This window comes from Pseudomyrmex gracilis, unplaced genomic scaffold, assembly GCF_002006095.1.
Source record: "Pseudomyrmex gracilis isolate BER0280 unplaced genomic scaffold, ASM200609v1 scaffold_6, whole genome shotgun sequence".
NCBI lineage: Eukaryota > Metazoa > Arthropoda > Insecta > Hymenoptera > Formicidae > Pseudomyrmex > Pseudomyrmex gracilis.
The window spans coordinates 318,791-343,512 of record NW_018020590.1 but is presented as its reverse complement, the minus strand read 5'-3'; the positions used below and the strand labels follow the sequence as shown (position 1 = coordinate 343,512).

Sequence of the window (24,722 nt, the reverse complement as noted above, 5' to 3'; positions counted from 1 at the left end):
CCGCTCATTTCAGGCAACGCGCCATAAACATCTGCTAGATCTACTCTGGAGGCAACGTTGAGGCCCCACAGCGACTCTCAAACAATTCGCAATGGCGAGGCAGTCTCTCTCTTTCTCTCTCTTAGTTTTCTTTTTCTCTCTTTCGATCCCGATCCCGATCTCTCTCATCGCTGTGTGTGCGACCGACGTTTCCTCCTTTCTTCTCTGCCTATCGTGTTCCTCTCCTCCTCCTCCTCCTCCTCCTCTTTTCGTCTCTCTCTCCTTCTCCCGCTTGTTCCCGCGGGTCGAGTGTCGATCGAGTTTCGAGCATGAGAACGGAAAGGCCCGGTGTGGGTCGGCAGCTGCTTCGGAGACCAACAAAGGCATCAACAACCACCATCACCGGTACTCGCGTAGCAGCGGCGGCGGCGATACCGGCAGCATCGGCACCACCATTACCACTGCGCATCACCACCACCACCCCGGCTTGGCCCATCGCTCCGCTGGGCAATTTCTCGTTTTTTCTTCCGACGGACTTCCACTCTCGGAACGCGTTCGTCCGATGTTTTTGTGCGAGGAAAGGAGGGGAGAGAGAGTCCGCGGACGAAAAAAAGGGATTTCGGGCTATTTCTTTTTTTCGAGACCGCGCTCGAAATCGGCCGCGCACGCACAATAAATTCCGAAAAATCGCTCTCGACGAAACTCCGACGCGATCTTCCGTCACGCTACACGAGTGTCATACAAAAAAGTGAAGGGAGATTTGCGAGATAATTGAACAAATAACTCTCATCAATTCTCGTTGAATCGCGTCCTCCGACAAATAAAGCGTTTCGCACATCAGATTTTGAAAAATCAATTATTTCAATCTTTATACCGTCGTTTAGTTTTTTTCTTACGAAAAAGATTGCATCACGCGCGTTATTGTGGGCAGTGAGATTAATTTTGTTTTGTAAAACGAAGATTCCGGACCGGAATCTCGGATCATCTCTGAAGAGAAGCAGGTCGGCATAACGAAACGTTAAGGTTCGGCGGAGAAAGCGCGGGAAGTTTCGACATCTTTGTCCGCAAATTGAACTGAAAAGAGCGAAGCGCCGGGAGAGGACAGATGGTTGCGTATCCCGTAAAAGCCACACAAGAGACGGGTTTCGAACAATCGAGTCGTGTAACGAAGAGTATCGCTGTCCGAAAACAACGTGTTATATTCGCGTATAACCTGCCGCTCTTTCTCTTCCCAAGGTTTCTGCTTTCACGGCCGGAAACGTTTCATTTTGCCGTCGTACCTGCGACCGGCCGGAAAGTCTTCACTTTTCGGCTCGAAAATGCGAGATTGCATATGCGTCGATACTTACGTGTATATATCTGCACCTATGTGCGCGCGGATCACCCACCCTTCCAGTCTTCCATCCCACCCCCAGCGCCGCGAGAGAATCGTAAACATTAATTTCAATTAAGCGCCTACATAAATTATGATTAACGTTGCGGCTTTATCGCGTATCGATCGATGACCACATCACGGCCGCGTATGTCACATAAAAATAAAGCGATCGCGAAGAAATCGGAGCGAGGCAACGTATTATATGTGGCGCATTTGCCGCGCGGCTCTTCATTAATGCAAACGAGCGCCGCCGAGTTCTCGGCCGTTAGCCGCACGATTATCTAGAAAACATAAGAAAGTTCCCTTTTCACTCCGGTGGGTAATCAGTGTCGGCGGAGATAAGCGAGTAAAGGAAGAAGACGCCTTTTATCTGTGTCAACGCAGATATCTGTTAACTAAGTGCCAGCTAATGCAATACGGTTCTCTTTCGGTATTCTTTCCCACGTTAAAATTGCCTATTAGGAAATAGATCTTATTAAACGTGTCAATCAGCTCGTGGTCGGCTCGAAGTTTTAAATCAAGTACGTCGAAAATGTGTCGGAAAATACAATAAATGTGCGAGAACGATTATTATGTATCGCGATATAACAATACACAGTGTAACACATTTAACAATCAAAAAGCAACAATAATCGCTCGTATACTCGACGCATAGTTTCCCTCGCGCGACGCGCGTTCCCGTTCCCGCTTGAAATATTTTACAAGGAGAAAGTGAATTCTAGTCGTCGACACACGCGTGGCCAAAACTTTAAATCCGTGTAAGCACCGAGATAAAATCATGTGTAACCGGTGCCATGTCCAAGACTCCGCCGGACACGTCCGAGGAGTCGTAAAAACCGCACCGAAAAAGATTCTCCCGTCTCTCTTTCTCGGCGCCGCTTTCGTCTTCTCTCCCTTCCTCCTCTCTCTTTCTCTCTTCTCTTCCGTGCTTTTCACGCGAACACGTTAACGACCGCGCGCGGGACCCATTAACACGATTTCATCGGCGACACAAATCTTTCGTTCCTGTTGAAAATCCTGACCGTCCGTGACGCGGGATCGCAAGAGACGTGTGGCACGTGCTTGCGGACAATGCCGGGAACCACGCCTCCTCTCTCTCTCTCTCTCTCTCTCTCTTTCTCTATCTCTCGGTTTTGTGTTTGAATTTCTACGCCTCAGATTTCTACGGGGCTCCGAGAGAGAGAGAGAGAGAGAGAGAGAGAGAAAAAGAGAAAAGAACGTTATGCATATGTTAATATAACACACCATCCAGCCTGTACATATTTCGGAATTCTCGACCTTCCACGCTTCTCGAGCGATCTTTTTCAGACGCATATATTCAAAACAAGGAAGTTCAAGATTATCTCATTGACTGAAAACCTCGTGGAAACTGATGTAACATTTGCAAACAAGAGATTCTTTCGATAAGAGTGTAAATAAATAACAGAATATTTCACTTTTAATATTAATTTTCCAAAAATACCTCGCGATAAATAGAGCGAATGTAAACTGAAAACTTGTTCACGAGTTCGCGAATAAATTTCCATGAAAAGTAGGATTAAAAAAAATAATCATAGATGATTCTACACGCCGGAATAACGTACGCGGTCACTCCTCGCGCTCTCACAATTCCTGGAAGCTGCAATTACATATTTTTCTTTTTTTCTTTCGTTCTCTCTTTTCCTCGTGAGTTCCCTCCCTCGAGTTCTCTCCCCGAAGTTACGCGGTGCACAAGCTAACGACCTGGGTAACCGGCCGTGATATTTCCAAAGTAACGTCATCGTTGGCCACGATGCTACGCGAGGCGACGGGTCTGGCGACAGAGGCACTCATTACAACTTCCGGTCTCTGCACGGGAGTCTCGCGCGAGCGAGAGAAAGATAGACGCATATATATAATCGACGGAAGGGAGGAAGAGAGAAGGAAGATCGACAACAACGACGACGAATCACGGGAAGGGGAAAGAAAGAGAGGAAGAGAGAGAGAGGAGAGAGAGATAATACGAGAGTAAAGAGGAGGAGGCGTGGGGAGAGGCGCGGTGAAGGGAAAATGCTCAACAAATAGTCACATCCTCATGATGGAACGGCGTATCAAACTCATTAGACGTCATCACTAAATCGACACGATTACGTTCCACGGAAAATCACAATATCTCTTCCTTTCTCTTTCTCTCTTCTCTTCTCTTCTCTCTCTCTCTTTCTCTCTCTCTCGCGACAACGGGGCAATCGAACGAACGTCTGGGCGTAGAGTCGCCAGACCTAACAGGGGGACTACTCTAGGCCACGAGGAACAGTCACGGTGGCAATGATTCACGCCGAGCTATGTAAAACTGGTTTCGTACAGCACACACATACACACACACACACACGACTGGCCAAAAAAAACTTCCGATTTATCTACAATGGAACGTGATAGAGAGAAACTAGGTCCGGACATGTACGCTAATCCCACTATCTTATCGCTCGGTGTGTGCCAACTAAAGTAGTATTTCGAGTAGTATTTATACTAGAAGAAGAATCTTGCGTAACCAGTAGCCTACTATCGACGACTATGTTCTCTCTGATACATATGCATTGTGTCGCGCGACGATACGTATTCACGATAGCGACTCCAACGGAGTCGTCAACGGTCACAGAATCGTCCTACAGGTGCGAAAGAGTTCAGCAGCCTTTGTCTTCGGCAAAAAAAAAAAAAAAAACAAAAAACTATCCGTTACTACAAGAGAGAGTGTGTACAAAACCGACTAACTCTCCTTCGTAACACGTTCCGTAAAAAAAAGTTTGCTACCGCGACACCACCAGGTTTAAAAACTATTTTATAAACACTTGCGACGTGCAAATAAAAAACTTAAATCGAAAAGAAACAAAGCGAATTGCCATTTCCAAACAAATAAGCTCCGATTGAGAAATAAAAAACGACGGTCGCGTGGAATTCTCACGGGAATAAGTAGACGATTACCAAGTATACGCGCGCCAAAGGCGAACGGAAGGGAGAATACGAGCACGTACGCGAGTGGGACGAGCGCGGAATTTCAAAACGCGCCGAGGTTCAAACCCGCGGACACAACTCTCGACATCGTTCTAAGTGTCGGGTCTAATATTTGTTATACCGGTGCCGTCTCAAGTTCGAGCGATCGTATCAGCCAAGATACGGCTTCCTTCCTAACTATGTGTGTGTGTGTGTGTGTATGTGTGAGATGGTAATGTGTCTCCGATTACAGCCGGCGTAAGAGCGACGCGCCGGTCAAATTCGACGATCGATATCTCCCGGATGTGTGGATTCGAAACATAGCTCGCGCGCCGGTTTTTCGCAAAACTCGAACGTGTATATATATATATATACAGTATGCATGAACGTATCGCTGCGAGTGAGAGAAAGAGAGGGACGTCGGTTCTGCGAACGGTATTGATCGCCGCGATTATTCAGCCGCGCACAATCGCTGCTGTCGGACGTTAAAGATTTTTAAAGGCCACGTGCCGCGCCGTTATCTGAATTTCTAAACATTTCGCGAGACGCGCGCGACACCGTTCGATCGAAGCGCGTGTCGACTTGTCCGCGGATACGAGATCGGGGGAAACAAAAAAAAACCAATCGTCTAATAAGAGCGAAGATACGGTTTAAGATCCTTATCGTCGCGCGACGTACATTGCGCGATCGGAGATAACGCCGATACGTATCCATTAGCGAAATAACTCCTTTTCTCGCGCGCGGTAAATGGCCCGCGACACTTCCTGACCTCGACTACATTGTGTAAACACTATGAGCAAGCGGGAGACGGCGTGATAAACATTACGGAGCTACGATGTTCTCGGAAAACGTACGAGTTTGATTAGTCTCTGTCTGTCTCACTCGGTGTATATCGAAGCCCCTAAAACGCTCGATAACTTCGGCGAACTTGGGCAAACTTCCAAGTCATCGAGAGAAGATTTAGAAATAAACGTATATCCTTGCGAAGTTATATATATATATATAAATCGCATTTATTCAACGGCCGACATTGTGCGCTTCCGGCGTTTGCCGAGTGCTCCGCAACTATTTCGGATATTTCACCGGGAAAGCTAAATGGCGGAACGAAAAAAAAAAAAGAGCGAAGGTTCTATTGTCGGCACGAATGAGAAAAAAGCGGCAGGGACGACGACGACGACAAATTGACCGTTTCGCAGAACGGTGACCGAGTCTTCTTCAAGGTTGAGACTGGGGGATAATATCGTCTCAACGGACATGCAACGTAGGAATATGAGAATAATATAAACGCGTCGTTATTTACGTACCGCGATAGGTGCGTATCGTATCGTGTAACGCATCATGCGATAAATAATCAATGCTTCGTGACAAAACAACGGCATTGCCAAATACACGATATTAAATCGCGGAAAAAAGGAGGAGACAGTCCGTAACGCAAACCACGACCTACGACAGTCGGAAAAGGGAAGGGCACAGGAAAGGGAGAGAGAGAGAGAGAGAAAGAGAAGACCTCTGCCGCGCGCCCTCTTCGTAGAGCGCGCGCGTAACAGAATTCGAATAAATTGGTTTAATTGCTCCATCGCGCCCGGTATCAAGTTTCCCGCGGCGTGCGTTTACGGTCGTGCCAATGAACTGTCAGTGGCGCTATACTCGCTGGCGCGACTTCGTCCAAGCGAGACGCGTTAAAACCAAGAGAATTGAGAAGAAAAAAAAAATCACGTTTTGCTACTTGGCACCGCGAAGTGTTTCGCGAAAAACTATCGAGATCAAACCGTACGAATGTACTTACACGCGCTTCGCACGTCGCGCTTATCTCGCAGATAATCGGTTATTGTTTATCGGTTAATGTTTATAGACACTCGAGACGGTAACGAGAGTTTGCTTATTTTTCAAAAACCAACGAACAAGATTCTCGAATGCTCGCGCTTTGCATCGAGTTACGATAATAGATACGCAAATGAAATATGAAGAACAAACATGTAAGAAAAAAAAGTTTGCAACAGCGGTAAAAACACTCACCCTGTCGGCCGACAATTTCCGCCACGTGTTCGCTGCTCGGCACCGGAACGCACTCGGTCATGTTCTGGCTCTTCTTGGAACGCGACTCCTCGAAGACAGTAGGTGCGGTCTGCAGCGAATCCGGATCGTTGGTGGTGCCGTTGCCGTTGCCGGGACATCCGGAGGAGCTTTCCAGACCGATCATCGAGAGCTCTAGTGCAAGCTGAAGCGCGCGCTGATCCTCGAGGGACGGCGCACCGCCGTTTGTGCCGCGATCCATCTCGCTGAACAAACTCGTCGGCATTTTGCTCGATTAGAAACAATCGCGCGACACCGGTTTGAAGAAATGTCAGACGACAACGACGACGACGACGACAACTGGGAACGTCGCACCGAAATCCACGCTGCTTTGTGTTCTTCACCGAGTATACAACGTGCTCGCTGTTTCTTCCTCTCCTCCGTTCGTCGTCCTTTACCTTTATCGAACAAACGAGTGAACTGTTTTTATTACACGAAACAGTTCGCGCCGCTACGACTACGACGACGACGGTCACAATCGAGGAACGATGGTGGGACGTAAACGCGACGGAAGCGACGGCGACACTACAACGAAGACGGCAGCGAAATAAACTTGTCCCCGGTTTACGCGTGTGTCGCGATGCTTACAAATACGTACGGGATCACGGCGATTACGTACGACACGCGGATTAGAACGAATGAATTCGTGCAAATGCGGAAGTAATGTCGCCGGTTTCGATATATGTGGTCGTTACCTCTTCCGCTCGCACTGTGCGTTAACTTCGTTTAAGTCCCCCTCTCGTGTGGACTCACTCGGTTCGTTCACACAAAAGTTGAAGCGGTTAGTCAGTCGCTCGTTTCTTCTCGCGCTGGAAACACGCCGGTATACAGTAAAACCACGCAACCGGCAACGAAAATGGCCTTCTCGATATCCCCACTGCGCTTCTCTTGTCAGACGCGTGCGAGTTTGTGCGTGTTCGTGTTACAAGAGCGTCCGCAGTCTCGTTCTTCCTACTCGTGCGAGACGCGTCTTCTTTTCGACTGATGCTTTCGTTCGTTCGTGTTTCTCTCCTCGCCTCTCCTCTATCTATCTCTCTCTCTCTCTTTCTCCCTCTCTTCAAACCACCGACCGGACGACGTAACGACGCGTGTATCGTGTATCGCGTTTGTTCGGCTGCCTCGTCACCGGTTGAACTGACCTGAGTGCCGTAGTCGTCGCGTGAGACTGAAACACTGAAAACGGAGGAAAGGGGCGCGCGCTCACTCTGTGTTTCCGCTCCCTTCTTCCCTTTCTCGAATCCTCTCTTCCTCACACTCTTTCTCTATCTCGATCTCTCCCTCCGGTGTGTCTCTCGTTCACCTCTCTTCACCTCGCGATCTTTCCTTTCGAAGGCAGGCGCGTGCAACTACCCTCTCGTTCGTGTTACCACTGCGACTGACTGCGACGTACTGCGACTGCGGCTGTCGATGCCGGCGCGCCGCCATGTGCCGGACGCCGGCTCTGCCCGGCGCCGATTGGTCGCTTACGTCACGTGGTACACGGCCAACCCTTCCCCACTACCGGCGCGACGCACGGGCGCTCGCGTAGCTAACGGCGCGGCGGAACGACAACCGCGCCGAGCGGAGCAACGTTGTTACGTTCGTTCTTTGGCTCCTTTGCCGCTACGGATGCGTGCACACTATCGTCCCCGGTCTACACCAACCCCCTCCGTGTGTATCCGTTCAAGCCGAGTTTCCCTGCTGCTGAAACACCGCCGTCGTTGGCCGTTCGAATGGCGCGTTACGCACCACCGATTTTCCGGAGCAGCGAGCTTCGATTCAGATTCCTCCCCCGGGGGAAAGAAACAACAAAAAATGCATCTTTAACTTTTGCGCGATGCGCATATGAAAGCTTTTCCTGACGATGGCTTCTCTCGCGATGCAACACTCTGCTCGTGCGTTTCAGACTGTGGACTTTAAAACGTACGTGAAAATTCCGCGATCGTAAATCGATTTTTCTCGCGCGATCCGATTCTGTACATTTTGCGCGAAATGAAATACAAATGTCGGTTTTCTAAAACTATACGATCAAGACGTGTTAAGCTTTTCTCTTAAGGCGAAATAAATGTCCGCGCAACGATATATGTATACGATTTTTCCCCGCGAATGTCGAACGGGTCAAAGTGCACCGACCTAGGCGGACTCGTGTGTAACTCGCTCTTTCTTTCTCTCCTCTCGCGTATCCGTGTGCGAGGTGCACTTTTATCTCCCATTTTAACGGAAAGATAAACGCAACGTCCGTTTACAAATCCGAAGGAATAACATCCATCGCGCGGTTCGGATCGTAAATCGCGTTCCGGAATTATCGCGTATTGCTCGGAGGTTCGTAAAATGTTGATTAAATATATCACTTAATATATCTCAAGTATCTAAATATCTTAAGTGTCCGTCTCTCGCGTTCCTTCGGAAAAAGAAAAACGATGTGGTTTGCTCGATCGACCTTTTTGCGGATTAACGAAGGGGACGAGAATTTTACGACCTGTCGCGCAGTCCAACTTACCTATCTCGCGCGATTATCGTCCTTGAACCTCGGTAGCGAATAATTCCAACCTTCGGTTGCTCCGGCTAGAATCGTTGGGCGCGCGCTCGCGCGACCGATGTTACAATTTACTTTCCCTTCTCGACGAAGGAATTTCAGATATTATCTATTGCAAACTCATCGTTGACCCTAAACTTGGCAGTGCAGCGCGCACTCTCTCTTTTTCTGCGTGAAATACCTACCTCTCTTTTTCTTCGCTGTTTCGGATTTTCATTTCCTGGCAGCTTGTCCGCGATTGAAGAAAAATTCTTGCGTTGTTTTTTTCTTTTTACATCGAGAATTACAAATTTGGTTCGAGATTATTTCGCTCTATATATCTGCGAAGAGACGAAACTCGATGTGCGTGGGAGCCGACCGTGTGAGCAATCGGAATTTATCGGAGTGACGAGCTTCGTCGCCGCAAGAACCGGCGCTCAACAGTACCGAAATGCCTTGGCGTAGACAAGGTCGAGCCGAATGTCCATACCTGGTGGTCCCCTAATTTGCGAATCAGAAGGCCCGACCACCTGCCCGACTAGCGGTTTCGTTCAAGTAAAAGTGAAAAGAGGCGTCCGTCTCTCCCGAGCCGATTCTCTAGACGCGGATGCCGCGCGGACCTTGAACCGAGGAGCAAACGCGTGATCCATTGTTCTCTGCTGACGACCCTTCGTCCTCTCCTTCGGAGTTCTCTCCTTCCTTCGGGCCTCGATTGCTCGATTTTTTTTGTTTTTAGTCGGGATCCGATCTCACAGGTCCGCGTCCTCCATTCTCGAGGACAGACGGAACAACGGGCGCCGCCGCCGCGATCCACGAATATCCCGCGAATCATCATTTGTTTTTCGCGCATCGCGGCAACGGGTTCTCCGAGTCAAGGCGCGCGTTAGATCCTTTGTTGTGCTCGACGCCAATCGTTTCGATAAAGAAAGAGAAAGAAGAGTTTCTTTCGACTTGAGTCGCAAGATCGGACGTGTATCGTACTGATAAATCTCTATCTGACGACTACGACGAATTCTTCGAGGGTGCGATTAATTCGTTTCTTATCGCTAGCCGAAAGCAACGACCTGCGTGCTTTACCGCGCGCGCGAACTCTTTCTTTCTCTTCAAGGCTGTCTCGGGACAGCAACCACCTTTTGTCACGAGCACCTGCACGACGACTATTCGCGTCGGCTCGCTCGTAAAATATATCGCGTGTTTTATCGTATACATACGATTTTGCGAACTGCCGCCTCGCCAATCAAACTGACGGATTAATCGCGCGAAAACTCGTCAACTCGTGTAACATGTTAGTTTCGGAAAATTCATAAATTTATACGAACTGACAATATTATCGCCAAGAATTTAAAACAATGAGATATAACATTCGCGGTTGTAAAATGTGTAATCTCTTGTCGGTTTGACAGTCGGAGAAACGATCGGTTTCTGCCCGACGACGAACGAAAGGACGTGCTCCACGTCACGTCTGTCCGTCGCGTCGCTCTTTTCTGGCGGATCGGCGTATTAAAACCACCTCCTCTTCGGTGTTCCGCGTCGCTCGTCGTATTTTTACGGCGTGCAACCGGTTGCCTTCTACGTTGCGATCATTGTCGTCGCTTTGGCGAAACCCCGGCGACTCCCGTGGCGCGGCCGCATCCACCGCCGCGATACACACGCGAATAGACGCACCTCCGTACCTGTGTACACATTACACACGTGTATGTACGTGTGCACGCGCATGTAAGGTACACGAGGTTCTGGTAGAGCGCGGAGGAGAGGATATTTCTTTCGATTTCGATCGCCGGGGTGCTGCAGCTACGCCGGAGAACCGCATTGCTGGCCTCTGAGTCGGCGACGGCGATGGCGACCACAACGTCGAGAGATACGGCGTGAAAATCGCCCCGATATTTCTTTCTCGAGACACGTCTTTCGAGCGCATTTCATTATTTTCGCTTAATACGAGCAATTCTCAGTAATATTTCGCACATCAAAATAAGCTCGATACGACATTAACATAAAGCGTGTATAAAAATTTATTATCCTATTGTACGAATATTAATGTTGTGTGCAAAACATTAATATATCATTTTGAACATTAAGACAAACGTTCTCGGTAAACTCGTTATCGGTAAATACAACAATCACGGAGCATTCGCTAATCGGGGTAACTAAAGGCAATCGCGCTTTGCCCCAAGTTTCCTCGGGGCAATTCAAACAGAGGAGAGAGAGAGAGAGAGCGCGCGCGAGCTGCGAGATACCTACCTACTAGCGTCGAATTATCTCGCAATGCGCTGGATATCGATTGGCCGCGTAATGTCTGGTTATCCGCAAAATCGCGCGCGGGCGGTCGACCGCGCTTCGTACACGCAGAAGGCGAGAGAGAGAGAGAGATCTCTATGGCTACCGAAACCGCAGCGGCGCGACCCGTTCTTCGTAAGGTTTGTTGTTGCACAACGGCGGAAAACACACAAACAGCACGCGGGTTTAACTGACGATATCGCTTGCGCGGATGAGATACAAGTTGCCTCTCTAAATACACTAGGCGCGCGCGCTGATTTATCCGCGGAATGCGTCTCGGCTTCTTACCGCAGACACAACACTTGTCACCCTGTCGTGCGCGTCCACGTGGATATGGCATCCGCCGTCGCGCAAAAGTGCCAACCTTTGGTTATCGGTTTTGTGCTCGCTCGCTTTGTTTCAAACGTATATAAATTTTCTTCTTAGGAAAATCGTTGGCGAAAGCAATTAAACCGTAGTTTGATCGAAAACAATTAAATACACACGTTTTAATAAACAATTATATTTACGAATGTGCGAATGAGAAATATTTCATTCATTTCAACGTATTACTTTCTATTGCATTATCCGTTTTTATGCGTCAATACAAAGCGACGTGCGTTTAATAAATCAAACGAAAACACCACGTATGTTAGTGAGAACTTTGTTTTTTTTTTTTTTTTTTTTTCTATAATAACTGTCTCATATGCGCTAAGGATGACGAAAGTGAATTTATGAAATTTCGTGAAACGATTAGAAAATTCTCGAACACTTCAAGAGGATTTGGAAAGATACAATACCTACCTTCGTCAACTCTCTGCAGTTACCAAATGATCCGTACCATTGAGCGACCGATACAATGGCAAGGACAGTATAAATCTTTTGTGACTTTGCTTTAGAATCTTAGCCTTCGAAGTCGAAGGAATTTCTGTCCGAATATGTAGATTTCAATAACGCTTCGAAACATTCCTAGTACATGAAAAATAATCTTAAATTTTCTTCACAGCAGATATTTCCGAAAGAAGAGAAATAATACACCTTTAGTATCTAAATAAGTCTTTCAGAAATATTCAACTAAATAAATTTTAGAAGTAAAAGTTGTCTTTGTTTCACATTGTCCGTAATAAACTTTTTATCAATTTAGGAAAACGTGTTCTAGCAAGAAAGTTTTATCTTTACTATCTAAACAACTTTATTATACACGTTTTGTTTAGATACACTTGAAATAAATAATTTGTACGTACAAGCATCTTACCGTGAATGTCACCATTATGAATATAATTACGCAACTTGTAATCGATTAAAAAACCCGAAATCGAACTTTGTTCTCGACAATATATTATTGACTAATATTTATTATTTACTATTTATTGATTAATCTGTTGACTAATATTTTTTCCAAGTTGTATCAAAAATTTTTACGACTGACATCAAAACTCAAACAGAAAAAAAACTTTCCCATGGAATTTTTTTGTCAGACGAGTTTCACAATCATCGAGAATGGTTTTTGTTAGATGAAAAAGGAAAAATAGTTTCAAACAAAGCGGTCGGACTAGACGATCTGACAAAAATGCCTGCGTTCCTAGGAGCGTGTGAGCGGAAGACTGAAAAATGTTGCTTACCTACTTTTTTCTCGAAAAATATCAAAATTCCTTTCGGTCATGTTTCACGTTCGTGAAGAAGGATACTTATTTGTAGCGCAAACACAACTGCAAAGAAATTATTATATAACTCTCGCGAACACACGAACTCCGTATATACACGAACGGAGCCGCTTCAAAGAGACGCGCGTAATTTGCATCGTTATCTAGCGCGCGCACGACGCGGCGGGAGAAGAAAAGGACTCGCTCACGCAATCAATGAAAGTTTAGATCGGTTGACACGAGTTAAATATATAGTTTTTTTTCATTTTTTAATTTTTTTTTTATGTGAGATGGCCCTTTTACGTCTTCACGTAGGTAATTATCGCGCTCTTTGTGCTGGAAGAAGTGCACGTTGAAAGCAGAAACGCGCGGTGTTTTCTATCTCCGACACACACGCGCAACCGGTGAAAATGAGAAGAGCGCGCGCGCGCGCAACTGTAGGCGCGTCCGTTTCTCCTTTCCTCTCTTCGTGGGTCCACGAAGGAGAGAAAGTCTGTCGACATCGATTACGTATAACAGTCGTTCGTTGGGAGTCGAAGGTCCCCCAGCTGTTCTTCCGTGCGAAGCGACGGTGGAACCCTCGACGCCTCCTCGTTTCAGAAAGCCCTTGTCGCGAACTTCAAACCCGTCTATCGTTTCCTGCGACGACGGAGCGGCGGTGACTTTCGCCCGAAACGCGCGCGCGCGCGTTGTCAATTTCGCACAGGTCAGAGCTCACGAGAGAAAATCATTGCGCGTCAAAAGAGAAGAGAGATAAATCCAAAATACATACTTGGCGGCCAATAACCTCCCGATACAAATAGTATAGTCAAGTCGGTCAACTTCCGATGGTCGAATATACCGCCTGAGCGAAGATCGATAACGCCGCTGTGGAGCGCGATGTGTCTATTTATATGTCGGTTATATTACGTACGAGACAGAGGAGGAGGATGTAATCTTCGATGTGTTCCAGATAAGGTCTTTACACGCGATGTATACCGGCGTGGCAATACACACATATCGGCGTTGCATTAAACGAGCGCGAAAAATTCTAACGTACGCCACGAGGGATAATTGTACGAGCGTGTGAGCACGAGCGGTGGCGCTCAATGATGCGAAATTAAACGTCGAATAAATGAGCGTAATATCGATATCGACACGACCAAAACACGACACAAGAAATTTCGTTAATTATGTACGAGCCGGGAGGCGGAGAGAGAAGCGCGTGGAGAGGAGAAATAATTTCGAAACATATCCCGTAGCAATTTTTCAATTCCCAACTCATCGAATATGTACACTCATGCGCGACATTTATATTATACGCAAATGAAATTCTGATAACAGTTTAAGGCCCGTTCACATTAGAAACGCATTTTCCGCTCAACACAAATGTGCGAGAGCGAGTCTTTGTTACACGAAAATTTGCGATACATCCGAAAATTTGCTTTCGCGCAATAACGAGAACTCGCGAGTTTTTAACTGGCCTGTCGAGCGGTTATAATTATCCTAAGTGGTTGGATACGTTCTGTGTCTCTAATTGTAAGAGTATTTGATAATTACAACTTCGCTCCCAAGAGTAATTAGTCTCTCTTGCACGAATCTCACTTTATTTATTTTTCTCCGCATCTGTTCACGAACTGTTTCGTGTACGTCGTACTTCGTGCGCGCATATTATCGCGAGAATTTCGCGCTATTGATCGCCAGCTCAGGATGCAGGCAATATCGGGTCTGGCGATGCATTCCCGTGTCGCGGGCTACAACAACACGCCGTCCGTAATCCACGACACCCAACCGCACCGATTAGGCCGGATGGATCGGGCCGCGGTCGAGTCATGTGTTCGACGAAGTTACAACGATTTAAACTGGGACATGTGACGCGATGACGAGAAGGGCGAGGAACGGGGCTCACTCTTTCTCTCTCTCACCGCGTCTGGTTGACAATAAGGGAGCTAGCGACCCTTGCCGAGGAGGGAAACAGCTGTTGATCGGAGGTGGAACGATATACCGGACAGAGGAGGAGAGACCGGGAGGCGAGAGACGACGGAGGGTAGGCAGGAAGAAAAAAGAGGTTACCACCTGGTATATCCCCGGCTTATGCTTACCTGAAAACCGATGCCAGCCACCAGTATACCTGAAGGCCCGAGACTTCTTTTGTGCCCGAGGCCCCAGGGCCATTTCCAGAGAGTCGTGCAAGCCCGCACGGCTGCATTCGACAAAATTTGCGAAGAAACTTCGGTTCTCGAAGTTTCTAACAAACCAGAACAGAAAAATGTCGAGAAAACCTTTTGTTCGCCGACATCTTTCCAATGTCCAGCAGAGCCGGATATTACGGTGCAAAGATAAAAAGACATATTGTGGGAAACGATGATGAGAGTACGGGTAAAAATTGGTCTGGGAAAAAAAACACGAGAAAAAACGGGCTTGGTTACAAAAGACTTCCTGAAGATAATTTTCAAAATTTTTCGTATATTTTTCTTTACGTCGATCCGTTTCACGGAAAAGAGAATTGAACAGCAGGCTATTTCCCGTGACAAATCGAAAACGATATTTTAACGAGGGTCACTTTTCGTGAGCGATTCTAAATCGGATGATGGCAACCTTTTGCATGATTAACGATTTGCCAACACGTTTTTCAATTCCGTGAATTATCCTTTCCGAATCGCACAAATTGTCGAGATATCTGAGAGAGGATCCAAAAATGTATCGTTTAATATAATATTCGAAGTAATTGATTTTATTTCTAATGTTATGAATTCGGGACACATTATGTATTTCTGAACCGTATATATGTTACACTCTTACCATCTGTCGAAAGTAAATCCGAGAAAATTGGTAATTTCCGTGACCATAATCGATTTCTCGCGTGTCACAGGAAATATTGGGCAGATGGCAGTGTACACGCCGTTTAAAACGTCATCGAATTTATATTTACTCTAATCCAATTAATTTTCTCTCGTATTGCAATAGAAATAAGACTTACCGAGTAAGACACGTCTTTCGACACGATTCAGCTGTTTCGATCCCGTTGCGATGCTCCGCCGTAGTTGGAAAACTTGTTTTGAAATTTATTTCGAAAGAGTTGGAATCGACGTTGCATTTTATTCCGTTGACATTTTTTCATCATCCTTTTCTCTCTTCTTTTTCTTGTTTTTTTTTTTTTTTTTTTTTTTTTTTTACAAAAACGTTAAGTAGAAAACATGGCTTGATAAAATGTGTAAACGAACTTAAACCTACAGAAAGGTAATAAAAATATATACAATATAAGATCCTACAATTTAAGTCTGAAGGGCACGTAAAGCGTCCTGTAATTTCTTCCTCGCTACAGCCACTCGATCTTCTTGCTTCTTTATGTCTTCGTCCGCTATCGAGACAGCCTGAAATAAAAAAAAATAAATCGACTTATAAGTGTAATATTAATAAAATTGTCTAATGTAATATTAATAAAAATGTCTAATTTATATACATAAGATGAGTATGAACTGTTATCGAATAACATTGACATCTAATTATCGATGTGTATCAAGTTAAACACTGATATTGAAATTCCATAGTTTCTCCGATAGAGTTTTCCATTTTATTTTTGGAAGTCTCTATAATTTACAAACAAAGTCCTCGACATTTTCAAATACTTTAGACATATTTTAAACGACTCTATAGAATAATAAATAAATAAATCACTGTTCTTAATACACTGAAAATAAAACAACTATTTTGAAGTCATTTTAGTTGTAATTTCATGGTATTTGACATTTAAGGTATTTATAGAGATTTATATCAGATCTTATATTTACGATCGTTGCAAATTGATTTTCAGATGCTTTGTAAATAAAACAGCTCGTACGGATCCTACCTGAACGAGCGGTTGATCGGGATTGAGAAATACTCCGGGATTTTTCTCCAAAGCCGCTTTAGGTCCAGTTTGCCCTGTAACTGGTTGCGAAGATACATGTAACGCGGTGGCCACACTTTGCAACAGAGTCTCTTCTGTGATATGCGGTCCTACTGGTTTTAAGTTCTTTGGCAGATCCATGGCATCAAATTCGTAACCGTCCGGATCACAAGCGCGCAATCCTTCTAATCGTTTTTCCCAGAACAGCTGAAAAGTTTCATTAGAAATTGAAACTTAAAGATTTTGATTACTGACAACGATTTATATATCAGTCTACTGACGCAACACACTATACATTACTACTTAAATGATACAGGTTAAAAAAAGAATATCGTCTGTATGACGTAAAAATTTATAGAAAATTATATAAAATTGAATCATTGCTTTTATATTATCATTGTAATATAACATATGATTGTTAAATTCAATTTAAAATCCAGCTCAAATAAAAGTCTCAATAAGTTACAAGTTTTTTTTTCTATCAAGATTATTTTGTGTCTGTCTCATAATTATTAAAAAATTACTATATCCTATTGAATATTATTTGCCGTTAAAACTTCAATAGAAAGAAAAAATAATTATTGACCATTTCATGATTGCGTGTTTAGAGTTACCTGCTTAGGCTTATCTTGAGAGGCATACTTGCTGTCAGTTTTATCAACTCCTTCCTAAAGCAACGATTTAAGAATTGTATCATGTGAACAAGGACAGAGGACGTTCTAGTAAAGAATGTTAAAAAAGTGAATGGATATAAAACACAAACTGTGTGTCTCACAGGTATCAATAGAGAGTCAACTTTCGACAGTTAAGAAATCTCCCAGCTCCCAACAAGTGTGTATTTTTGGATAATAAGTGCGCAAGTAAATAGAAAATACACACACATGTCACATACTGAATAGAATATAAAAACCATTCAAGTTTTATTGTGATACCACATCATTGATTTTACCAGCAGCTCAATCACTGTGTACAGTTAGATCGCTATGTGAACCAACCTGCTTTGGTCTATCCTGAGTGCCATGTTTGGCATCTCTTACTTTTCCTTCCTGTGATTTGATAATTGTCACCGGTTGCTTGAAAATTGATGCCGTTTGCCTAATCGGTGGAACCAACGACGCGTCATTTCTGATATTACGACTGAAAAAAAAAAAAATAACCATGAAGAGCTGTCTACAAACAAAAATGGGAAGACTAGCGTTTAAAGAGTGACAGATTTGAAGAGAGAGGTTTAAATTTCACTCTCTGTATGTAAAACTGTTTCTTCTGAACAAAGACAGTTAAAATATACGGTAAATAGTGCTAAACACGATAAGAGTTTAATCAATTTACTTATAATAATAATCCTTCCCCGTGGATGGCAACTGGCTCTGACTTTTTCGCTCTTCTCTTTGCCAGCTGATCGGCAAGGCTGAAGCGTATTTCTTCTTCTCCACAGACATATTCATCGTGATCGTTTGTATCGCACAAATGTTTTGCCAAACAAATTTTACACTCAAACAGTTGTACAAATATGTTTACTATTACATAGTTTGCTCATTTTGTTTTACCGTCAGCCATATTGGAGTAACACGAGAAACACTCGGAAAGTTTCAAAGCGTCAAGCGGATCGCGTCTCGTAGTTCGACGTTTCGCCTTTAGGGCGCAGCAGTTTCTAGTGCGCGAAGTACGTCAATCGCGGTCGTTGAACCGGTGGTGCGCGCTAAATCAGGACTTCTTTTTTTAGATTTCATAACTTCGCGTCGTCTTCCACCTGTTTCGCGATGTAATCATCTATTTTTTGACTTTGTCACGCGGACTTCCACGCGGATTTTTATATCCTTGGACAACTTCGCTGAAAAAAGAAGCGCAATTTTTGGACTTCCTTGGTCAAACAAATGGCGGACGCTTCAAAGATCGCGCACAGTTCTTATTCTTCGTACTGTAAGTTTGTGAATCTAAATATTATTATTATTTGGTTTTTCCTCTATATATTATCACGTCGCATGAAATATTTCTCTTAGGTATTTTGAAAAGGATCAGTCAGTTATCCTGGACACTTTCTTTTTTTAATATCACTTTATTTTTTACATCTGCGAAATATGTTAAGTGCTGCAACATACTTTCAAAAATGTTGAAGTTCTACTTACCCTGAAAAAAAAATCTAGAACTTTGCTCTCCTTATAAAAATTACATTCACAATTAGAATACATTTTCCATTTTCACACATTTCACGAGTTATATATGTATGTATAAAAAAAAGCATTCGACTGAGACGGGATCGAAGGAACGGAGGATTCGGCAAAAATAATAAATTATATGACAATGATTTATTTTATATAGATATAGAGGATTTTAATTGCCGAAAGAAACAATATATTTTTCGCGTAGCTATAGGAACAACTTGAACAGTGCTTGGAAAAAGATTAACGCTGTCTGTCTTCCGTTTGTTTTTTTTCTTTTTTTTTTTTTTATGAATGTATTATTTCTCTCCCACGGCGGCTTTCGTACGCTTTCGCGGGGTGCAAAATGCGAGCACGGAGACACAATTTCAACATATGCGCGGGGAGAAGGAAGGAGAGGAAATAGGAAAGGAAACGGGTGGATGGGGGAGGGGGCACAATCGTCGTCGTACTCGTCGTGAGACTTACTTGTTTATCGCGTAATGCTTTTTTTCACGGTGCGTGTGTTATTTCAACTGTAAAAGAATATCGATTCTGTACAAGTTGATGAATTAGTGATAATTAACTATTGAGTCTTCTTGAGGTATCGTTGTTTCTATTGGTCTATATAATCGGAGCTGTGCTCGTCCAAAATCGAATCATGTTACATTGGCGTGTATGTGTGTTTGTGTGTATGTCTGTTTGTTATTTAATCGTCTCTGCGTGTATATTGTAACTCTTTCTCTTTGCGTGAACACCAGTTATTAACGTGTAACACGGCGCGAAGTGCTTTTTTTTTATTTTTTTTTATTTTTTTATTTTTTTTTTATTTGTTTATTCTATTTTCATAATATTGCGGCAGTATTAAATCAGTGACATTGGATTTTGGACGATCACAGCGGTGTCAACGTGTGTGTGCCTTCCTGTAACAAAATATAAATCTCCATTACGCATCACCCGCTTTCACCATACGGTTCCGAATAATAAACGTACTAATTAGTATTCTAATAAAGTCCAGACGCATCTGCGCGACTTTGAAGTTGCACCGAGGAGCAATAAGAATTCAAGTGTTTTGTCTCGCTTTACATATTATTATATAGTCGTCGTCGTCGCTGCAGTCGTCGTGGTGTTTTTGTCGATTGCGCTCTCGACCGGGTCGCTCGATGGGATCGTTTAAAAGTCTAGGATCTCATCATGATGAATAGTCACAAAAATACTTTTTCGAATAATCTGCAAAACTCGTCCACAAAACGTGGTCCGCTCGCTCGTGTGGATGTGTATCTTTTTATGCATATATATAATATGTATGTACGTGTCTCTCTTTGTATGTGTACGTGTGTGTGTACATGTGTGTGTAGTATGTGTGCGCGTAGTATGTATATATACTATATATATGCCTATTATGGCAGTCGAGACTCGCAAATAATGTACAAATAATGTGTCCGTGCGTTGCGTTCGGCGCAACTTATTGAATTTTCTATTTGTAGTCAATACCGCTTGTAATAGGCGTATGAAAGCCAAGTTTCCTGCTTACTTGCGCGTAAGTCACTGCGAAAGATCGAAAAAGTATATCTCTTTTACCTGTTTATCATCTTTCACCTTTGTTTTTTTTTGTATAACCGTTCCTCTGTTTCTCTCTCTCTCTCTCCCTCTCTCCCTCTCTCTCTTTCTTTCTTCGCTTATAAAATCTCCATTACAATAAAGTCTTAACGGTAGACGTAACAGTGTTCATATACGAAAAAATCGTATGTAAAACTGAAAATGGTAATAAGTACAAATTATTCTTCCTCTCGGTGGTAGAAATGTCAAAGATCACATTGTCTGCCTCTCGATGCTGAATACGCACGCGACATTCGTGCGCGCGTTTAATATCGACAGCGTGATCGATACTTTATCGGTTTCTCATAGCCCCTATTCCTTCGCTACATGACGTAAACATGGTCGGTCTACATGTGTGCTCGATATATTATGCATAATTCTTGCGACACAACGTACACATTCCTACTTTGACAAATCTACAACACTAAAGTCAGCCGCGATCACGCGATCGGATGTATCTCGTTCTCGCGCGAGAACAAACCGTCGAAACACGCGCCATATACTCGCTGCTCTTCCATTTTTTTCCTTGCACGCAGAGAACATCCTAATTATAAAGATTCTATATTACATCAGTAACATATTACACAAGCGATTCTGAATCGCCTCCCACGTTAAATACAGTCGGAGGTTTACTTACTTTACACGCACATTTGTCTCTTCTCTCGCACATCCATTTGCTGCGTCACATCTTCTACTTACGATCGTAGGGCTCTATACAATCTTATACAGCCAAAAAGTGCTGCAATCTTTATATATATATTTATATATTTATATATATATTATGTAAATGACCATCCCGTAGTAAATTTAGCTCTTCGAGAGCTTCTTGTGAAAACGGGTAATTTAATCCGTGTTTCGTCCGATATATAGCAACCATAGTACCAGACCAAGTTTTGTCTCGATTTTTGTCAAGTTTTACGTCGTATTTTGTCTCTCTCTCAACAGGTCGCGCACTTTGCGTAAGAGAGACAATTCTATACAATTTTATACAGCTGAAAAGTGCTGCGATCTTTATGTATATATCATTTATATATATATATATATATATATATATATATATATATATATATATTTATATTTATATATATATATTATGTATATGTTCTTCATGTAAATGATCATCCCGTAGTGAATTGGTTAAGCTCTTCAAGAGCTCCTTGTGAAAACGGGTAATTTAACTCGATATATATTATGTTTCGTCCGATATATATAGCAACCATAGTATCAGATCAAATCTTGTCCTGATTTTTGTCAAGTTTCATTACGTCTCTCTTAAGAGATCGCATTGTGCGTAAGAGAGACACTTGCTTCAATTTCTCTCGTAATAAGTTAATGAATCGATCATTAAGAAGCGATCGACGCTGCGCGAAGTATATCCTATTGAGTGAAATGCGTTCAATATATCACTTCGTAGACGGTGGCTTTTTTGTCGCCGGATCCGGTTACGATGAACTTGTCGTCGGTAGAAATGTCACAGCTGAGCACCGAGGAGGATTCCTTAGACTGGAAAAAAAAAACCGGAAACAATTACATTACACTCTGAGAAATGAAATTATGATAGATCGTATACTGGATATTGAAAGTAAACTAGTAATTTACGTTACGCGGCAACCAACCTGGAATATCGATGCGCCGTATGGCGTGCGCCACGCGTTAAGTAAGTTGTCCTTGCCGGTGGAGACGAACCACTTGCCGCACGAAGCGAAACGTAACGAGAGCACGCAAGACTCGTGTAGATGCAGCTGATACTTGTCGGGCTTCGTGGCGTGAAGTACCTCGACATTCGAATTCTCCATACCCACAGCCAGCCACTCGCCGGTCGGGCAGTATCCCAGGGAGAATATCTGCGACGTGAAGTCGTGCTGCTGCAACTGCCTGCCCTCCCGCAGGTCCCAGGAGCGCACGGTATTGTCGAGACCGCCCGTCCAGAGCTTCGAACCGTCGGCGGAGATGTCGATGCACGACGCGCCGTCCGTGTGGCCTTGGAACTGTCTGACCAATGTCTGATTCTGCAGATCCCATACGGCAATGTTGCCGTCGCTGCAGCAACTGAAGCAGACCTTCGAGTCTGGCGAAATGGCTAGTGCGTAGCACGCGGGCGCGGAGGAAGTCAATTCCGCCTTGATTCGCGGCGTCGGGCTCGCCAGATCCCAGATGCTGAGATTACTCGCCTCACCGCCCACAATCAGAGTCCTACCGTCGGGCAGCAGTTTGACCGACCTGGTGACATTGAACGACAAACACATTGTTAGAATCTCGCTTATTGTTGAACGATGCTATTTGTGCGCGCTTTAAATAATCTCGCTCACACGCGCATTGACACATACGAAATGAGAGGGGAGAGAGGCGGGGATAAATGTGTACCGAAAATGTACGCAGTGAAATCGATGCCGGGCTGCTTCGTGATATACAACCAGCCGGACACGACTAAACGTCATTCAGAATTCAGTCGAAAATTAATTACATCGACCGCATATAGCATTTGGGGGAGTTAATGTGTCACGAATAGCGAATCAAGACAACACGTGTTACCACTACGACTGACCTGATGTAGTTGTCGCGTTGCAAGCAATCAAGCTGCGAGACGGGTTTTGTGCTGCCGTTGGCGCCCTGACTGATGTCCCACACTTTGACGCAGCCTTTGCCACCGGTGTAGACGTACTTGGTCGGATTCGAGATCGTCACCGCGCAGACTACCTCACCGTGAGTGAGAGTGTTTATCTGACGCGCGTGACGCGGAATGCCGGGACCGATGAGCGCGTCCTGCGGGAACGGCACCGGCTGCATCGTTCCTTCGCTGGAAACGTGGAAGCTATACGCACTGCGAAAAAAGAGATCCCGTAAGATCCCGCAACCGATAAAACGTACACGGAAAAAAAAACTTTGTTGGCACAGCAAGTTTTTCACTGCTATAGCAAACTTGTTTATTTTGGGACCAGTGAAAAAAATCTTGCTAAAAAACTAATTTTATTTGTTCAAAATATTTGTTTAAATCTTGAAAATATTTTATAATAAGTTGGTTCTCAATGTATTATCAATTTTGCTGAAATAACAATAGATTTTGAACAAAGTTGCTACATTAACAAGCCACTTTTGTTCCTTCCCAAAATATTCTTGTAATCTATGTAAATGTATAAATCAGGCCTTAAAATGTCCACGAAAACATAAATATGACATCAATAAGATTCTAACCGGGGTCTGATAGACTCCCAGAGCAATGCGTTGTTATTCATCGTTGTTCAATTTGTACTCCTTTCGGTAGATCACACCGGTGATGATATAGATAGTTTTTTACCGAATAGGTAAAGTAGAATCACTCGCGTATTAAAGTATAGCGATTATATTCCTGCGTAATAGTTGCTCATAGTGGTTATGTTCGGAATGTCTGATTTTCCCGAAGGAAACGTTAGAACAGAGAAAATTGTGCTATTCGCGCTGTATTTTCAAATAAACGCAGATGGCGTTGTATTTAGAATCGATAAGAGATCGATATATCGAATTCAAACTTCTTCTTCTTTGCATTTATGGCCCCACGCCACCTGTACGGTTAAGGCAACGGCCAGTCTTTGATTGGGTGTGTGTAAACACCGTAGATAAATAACACTAAAGTGGGCTAAGTCTTTGTTGTGAACTGGATTTTAGTGACTACTACGTATTACTCGATCGCGGATGTGTACACGTTTACTGTCCCCCGGCAGGATAAACTTACAACGCAAGTCCCCCTACCACTCATAAATAGTATTACTAGGTCTAAAACCGTGGGTTGGCTACTCGACACCAAGACACGGAGTTATACTTTTGTTAAAAACACTACCAAACAAACAAATCAGTGTAAAAAAACACCGAAAAAAAGTCCAAAAATATTTAAGCGTAACTACGCACGTCCAGCCGGCACGGCTGACGCAACAGCTCTTTTTATCGAATTCAAACACTTTCTCAACGAAGGAACATATAGACGTATAGAGCACTAACTGCGTATGAAGAAAATCGACTATGGACGTAAGAGAGTCAAGATCAAGACACTGACTTCGGTAACTCTCGGTTACGTTCGATAGCATTCGGCTCACATATGTAGAGTTTTGTTCGGTTCGTTCGGCACATTCTTGTAGACTTGATTTCTTAGTGGCTCAAGGGCTACACACACACTTCTGTACGTGTGTAGCGAGACTTGCGACCTGCGTCTGCGTTGTAAGGGCTATCTATAAGACGCAGACGCGGGTCTGAGGAATTGACTAATCACGTTTGTCGATTGGTCAATTCCGTGAGACTTGTGTCTGCGTCTGATGCAGACTTTTATGTAGATGGGCCTTAATATCGAACATTTCTAAGCGCTCACTGAATTAGCCTTAGTCTT

The 24,722-nt window shown here is 44.0% G+C and overlaps 3 protein-coding genes across 12 annotated transcripts in view; all 3 read right to left on the bottom strand.

Moving 5' to 3' along the window:
• Nucleotides 1-7,750, bottom strand: part of LOC109858277 (RNA-binding protein MEX3B) — a 32,512-nt gene extending 24,762 nt beyond the window's left edge. Inside the window, exons 1-2 of one of the 3 annotated variants that reach the window (XM_020435378.1) lie at nt 7,069-7,750; nt 6,317-6,771 (exon numbers count right to left, since the gene is read on the bottom strand). In XM_020435378.1, coding sequence (XP_020290967.1) covers nt 6,317-6,599 — 283 coding nt within the window. In that variant the 5' untranslated portion in view covers nt 6,600-6,771; nt 7,069-7,750. Of the gene's footprint in view, nt 1-6,316 lie in introns of all 3 variants that reach the window. The other 2 variants (XM_020435387.1, XM_020435369.1) reach the window with 2 other exon arrangements.
• Nucleotides 7,751-15,188: 7,438 nt separating this feature from the next.
• Nucleotides 15,189-18,189, bottom strand: LOC109858253 (methyl-CpG-binding domain protein 3). 3 transcript variants are annotated; one of them, XR_002250599.1, is made up of 6 exons: nt 17,961-18,189; nt 17,627-17,768; nt 17,246-17,299; nt 16,593-16,838; nt 15,723-16,116; nt 15,189-15,422 (listed from the first exon to the last, which is right to left on the bottom strand). XR_002250599.1 is itself a non-coding variant. In XM_020435333.1 (5 exons), exons 1-5 carry the CDS (start codon nt 18,074-18,076, stop codon nt 16,018-16,020), a joined length of 657 nt encoding a protein of 218 aa, XP_020290922.1. In that variant the 5' UTR covers nt 18,077-18,189; the 3' UTR covers nt 15,189-16,017. The 3 variants fall into 3 exon arrangements, 2 of the variants coding, with proteins under 2 accessions (XP_020290922.1, XP_020290934.1); XM_020435333.1 differs by having other exon boundaries at nt 15,189-16,116; XM_020435345.1 differs by lacking the exon at nt 17,246-17,299 and having other exon boundaries at nt 15,189-16,116.
• An 862-nt stretch (nt 18,190-19,051) lies between these two features.
• Nucleotides 19,052-24,722, bottom strand: part of LOC109858709 (protein groucho-1-like) — a 74,658-nt gene continuing 68,987 nt past the window's right edge. For 5 of the 6 annotated variants that reach the window (XM_020436237.1, XM_020436229.1, XM_020436246.1 and 2 more), the window contains 3 exons: nt 22,914-23,189; nt 21,985-22,588; nt 19,052-21,871 (listed from right to left, as the gene is read on the bottom strand). In XM_020436237.1, the coding sequence (XP_020291826.1) occupies nt 21,764-21,871; nt 21,985-22,588; nt 22,914-23,189 (988 nt within the window). In that variant the 3' untranslated portion in view covers nt 19,052-21,763. The remainder of the gene's footprint in view (nt 21,872-21,984; nt 22,589-22,913; nt 23,190-24,722) is intronic. The other variant, XM_020436255.1, reaches the window with a different exon arrangement.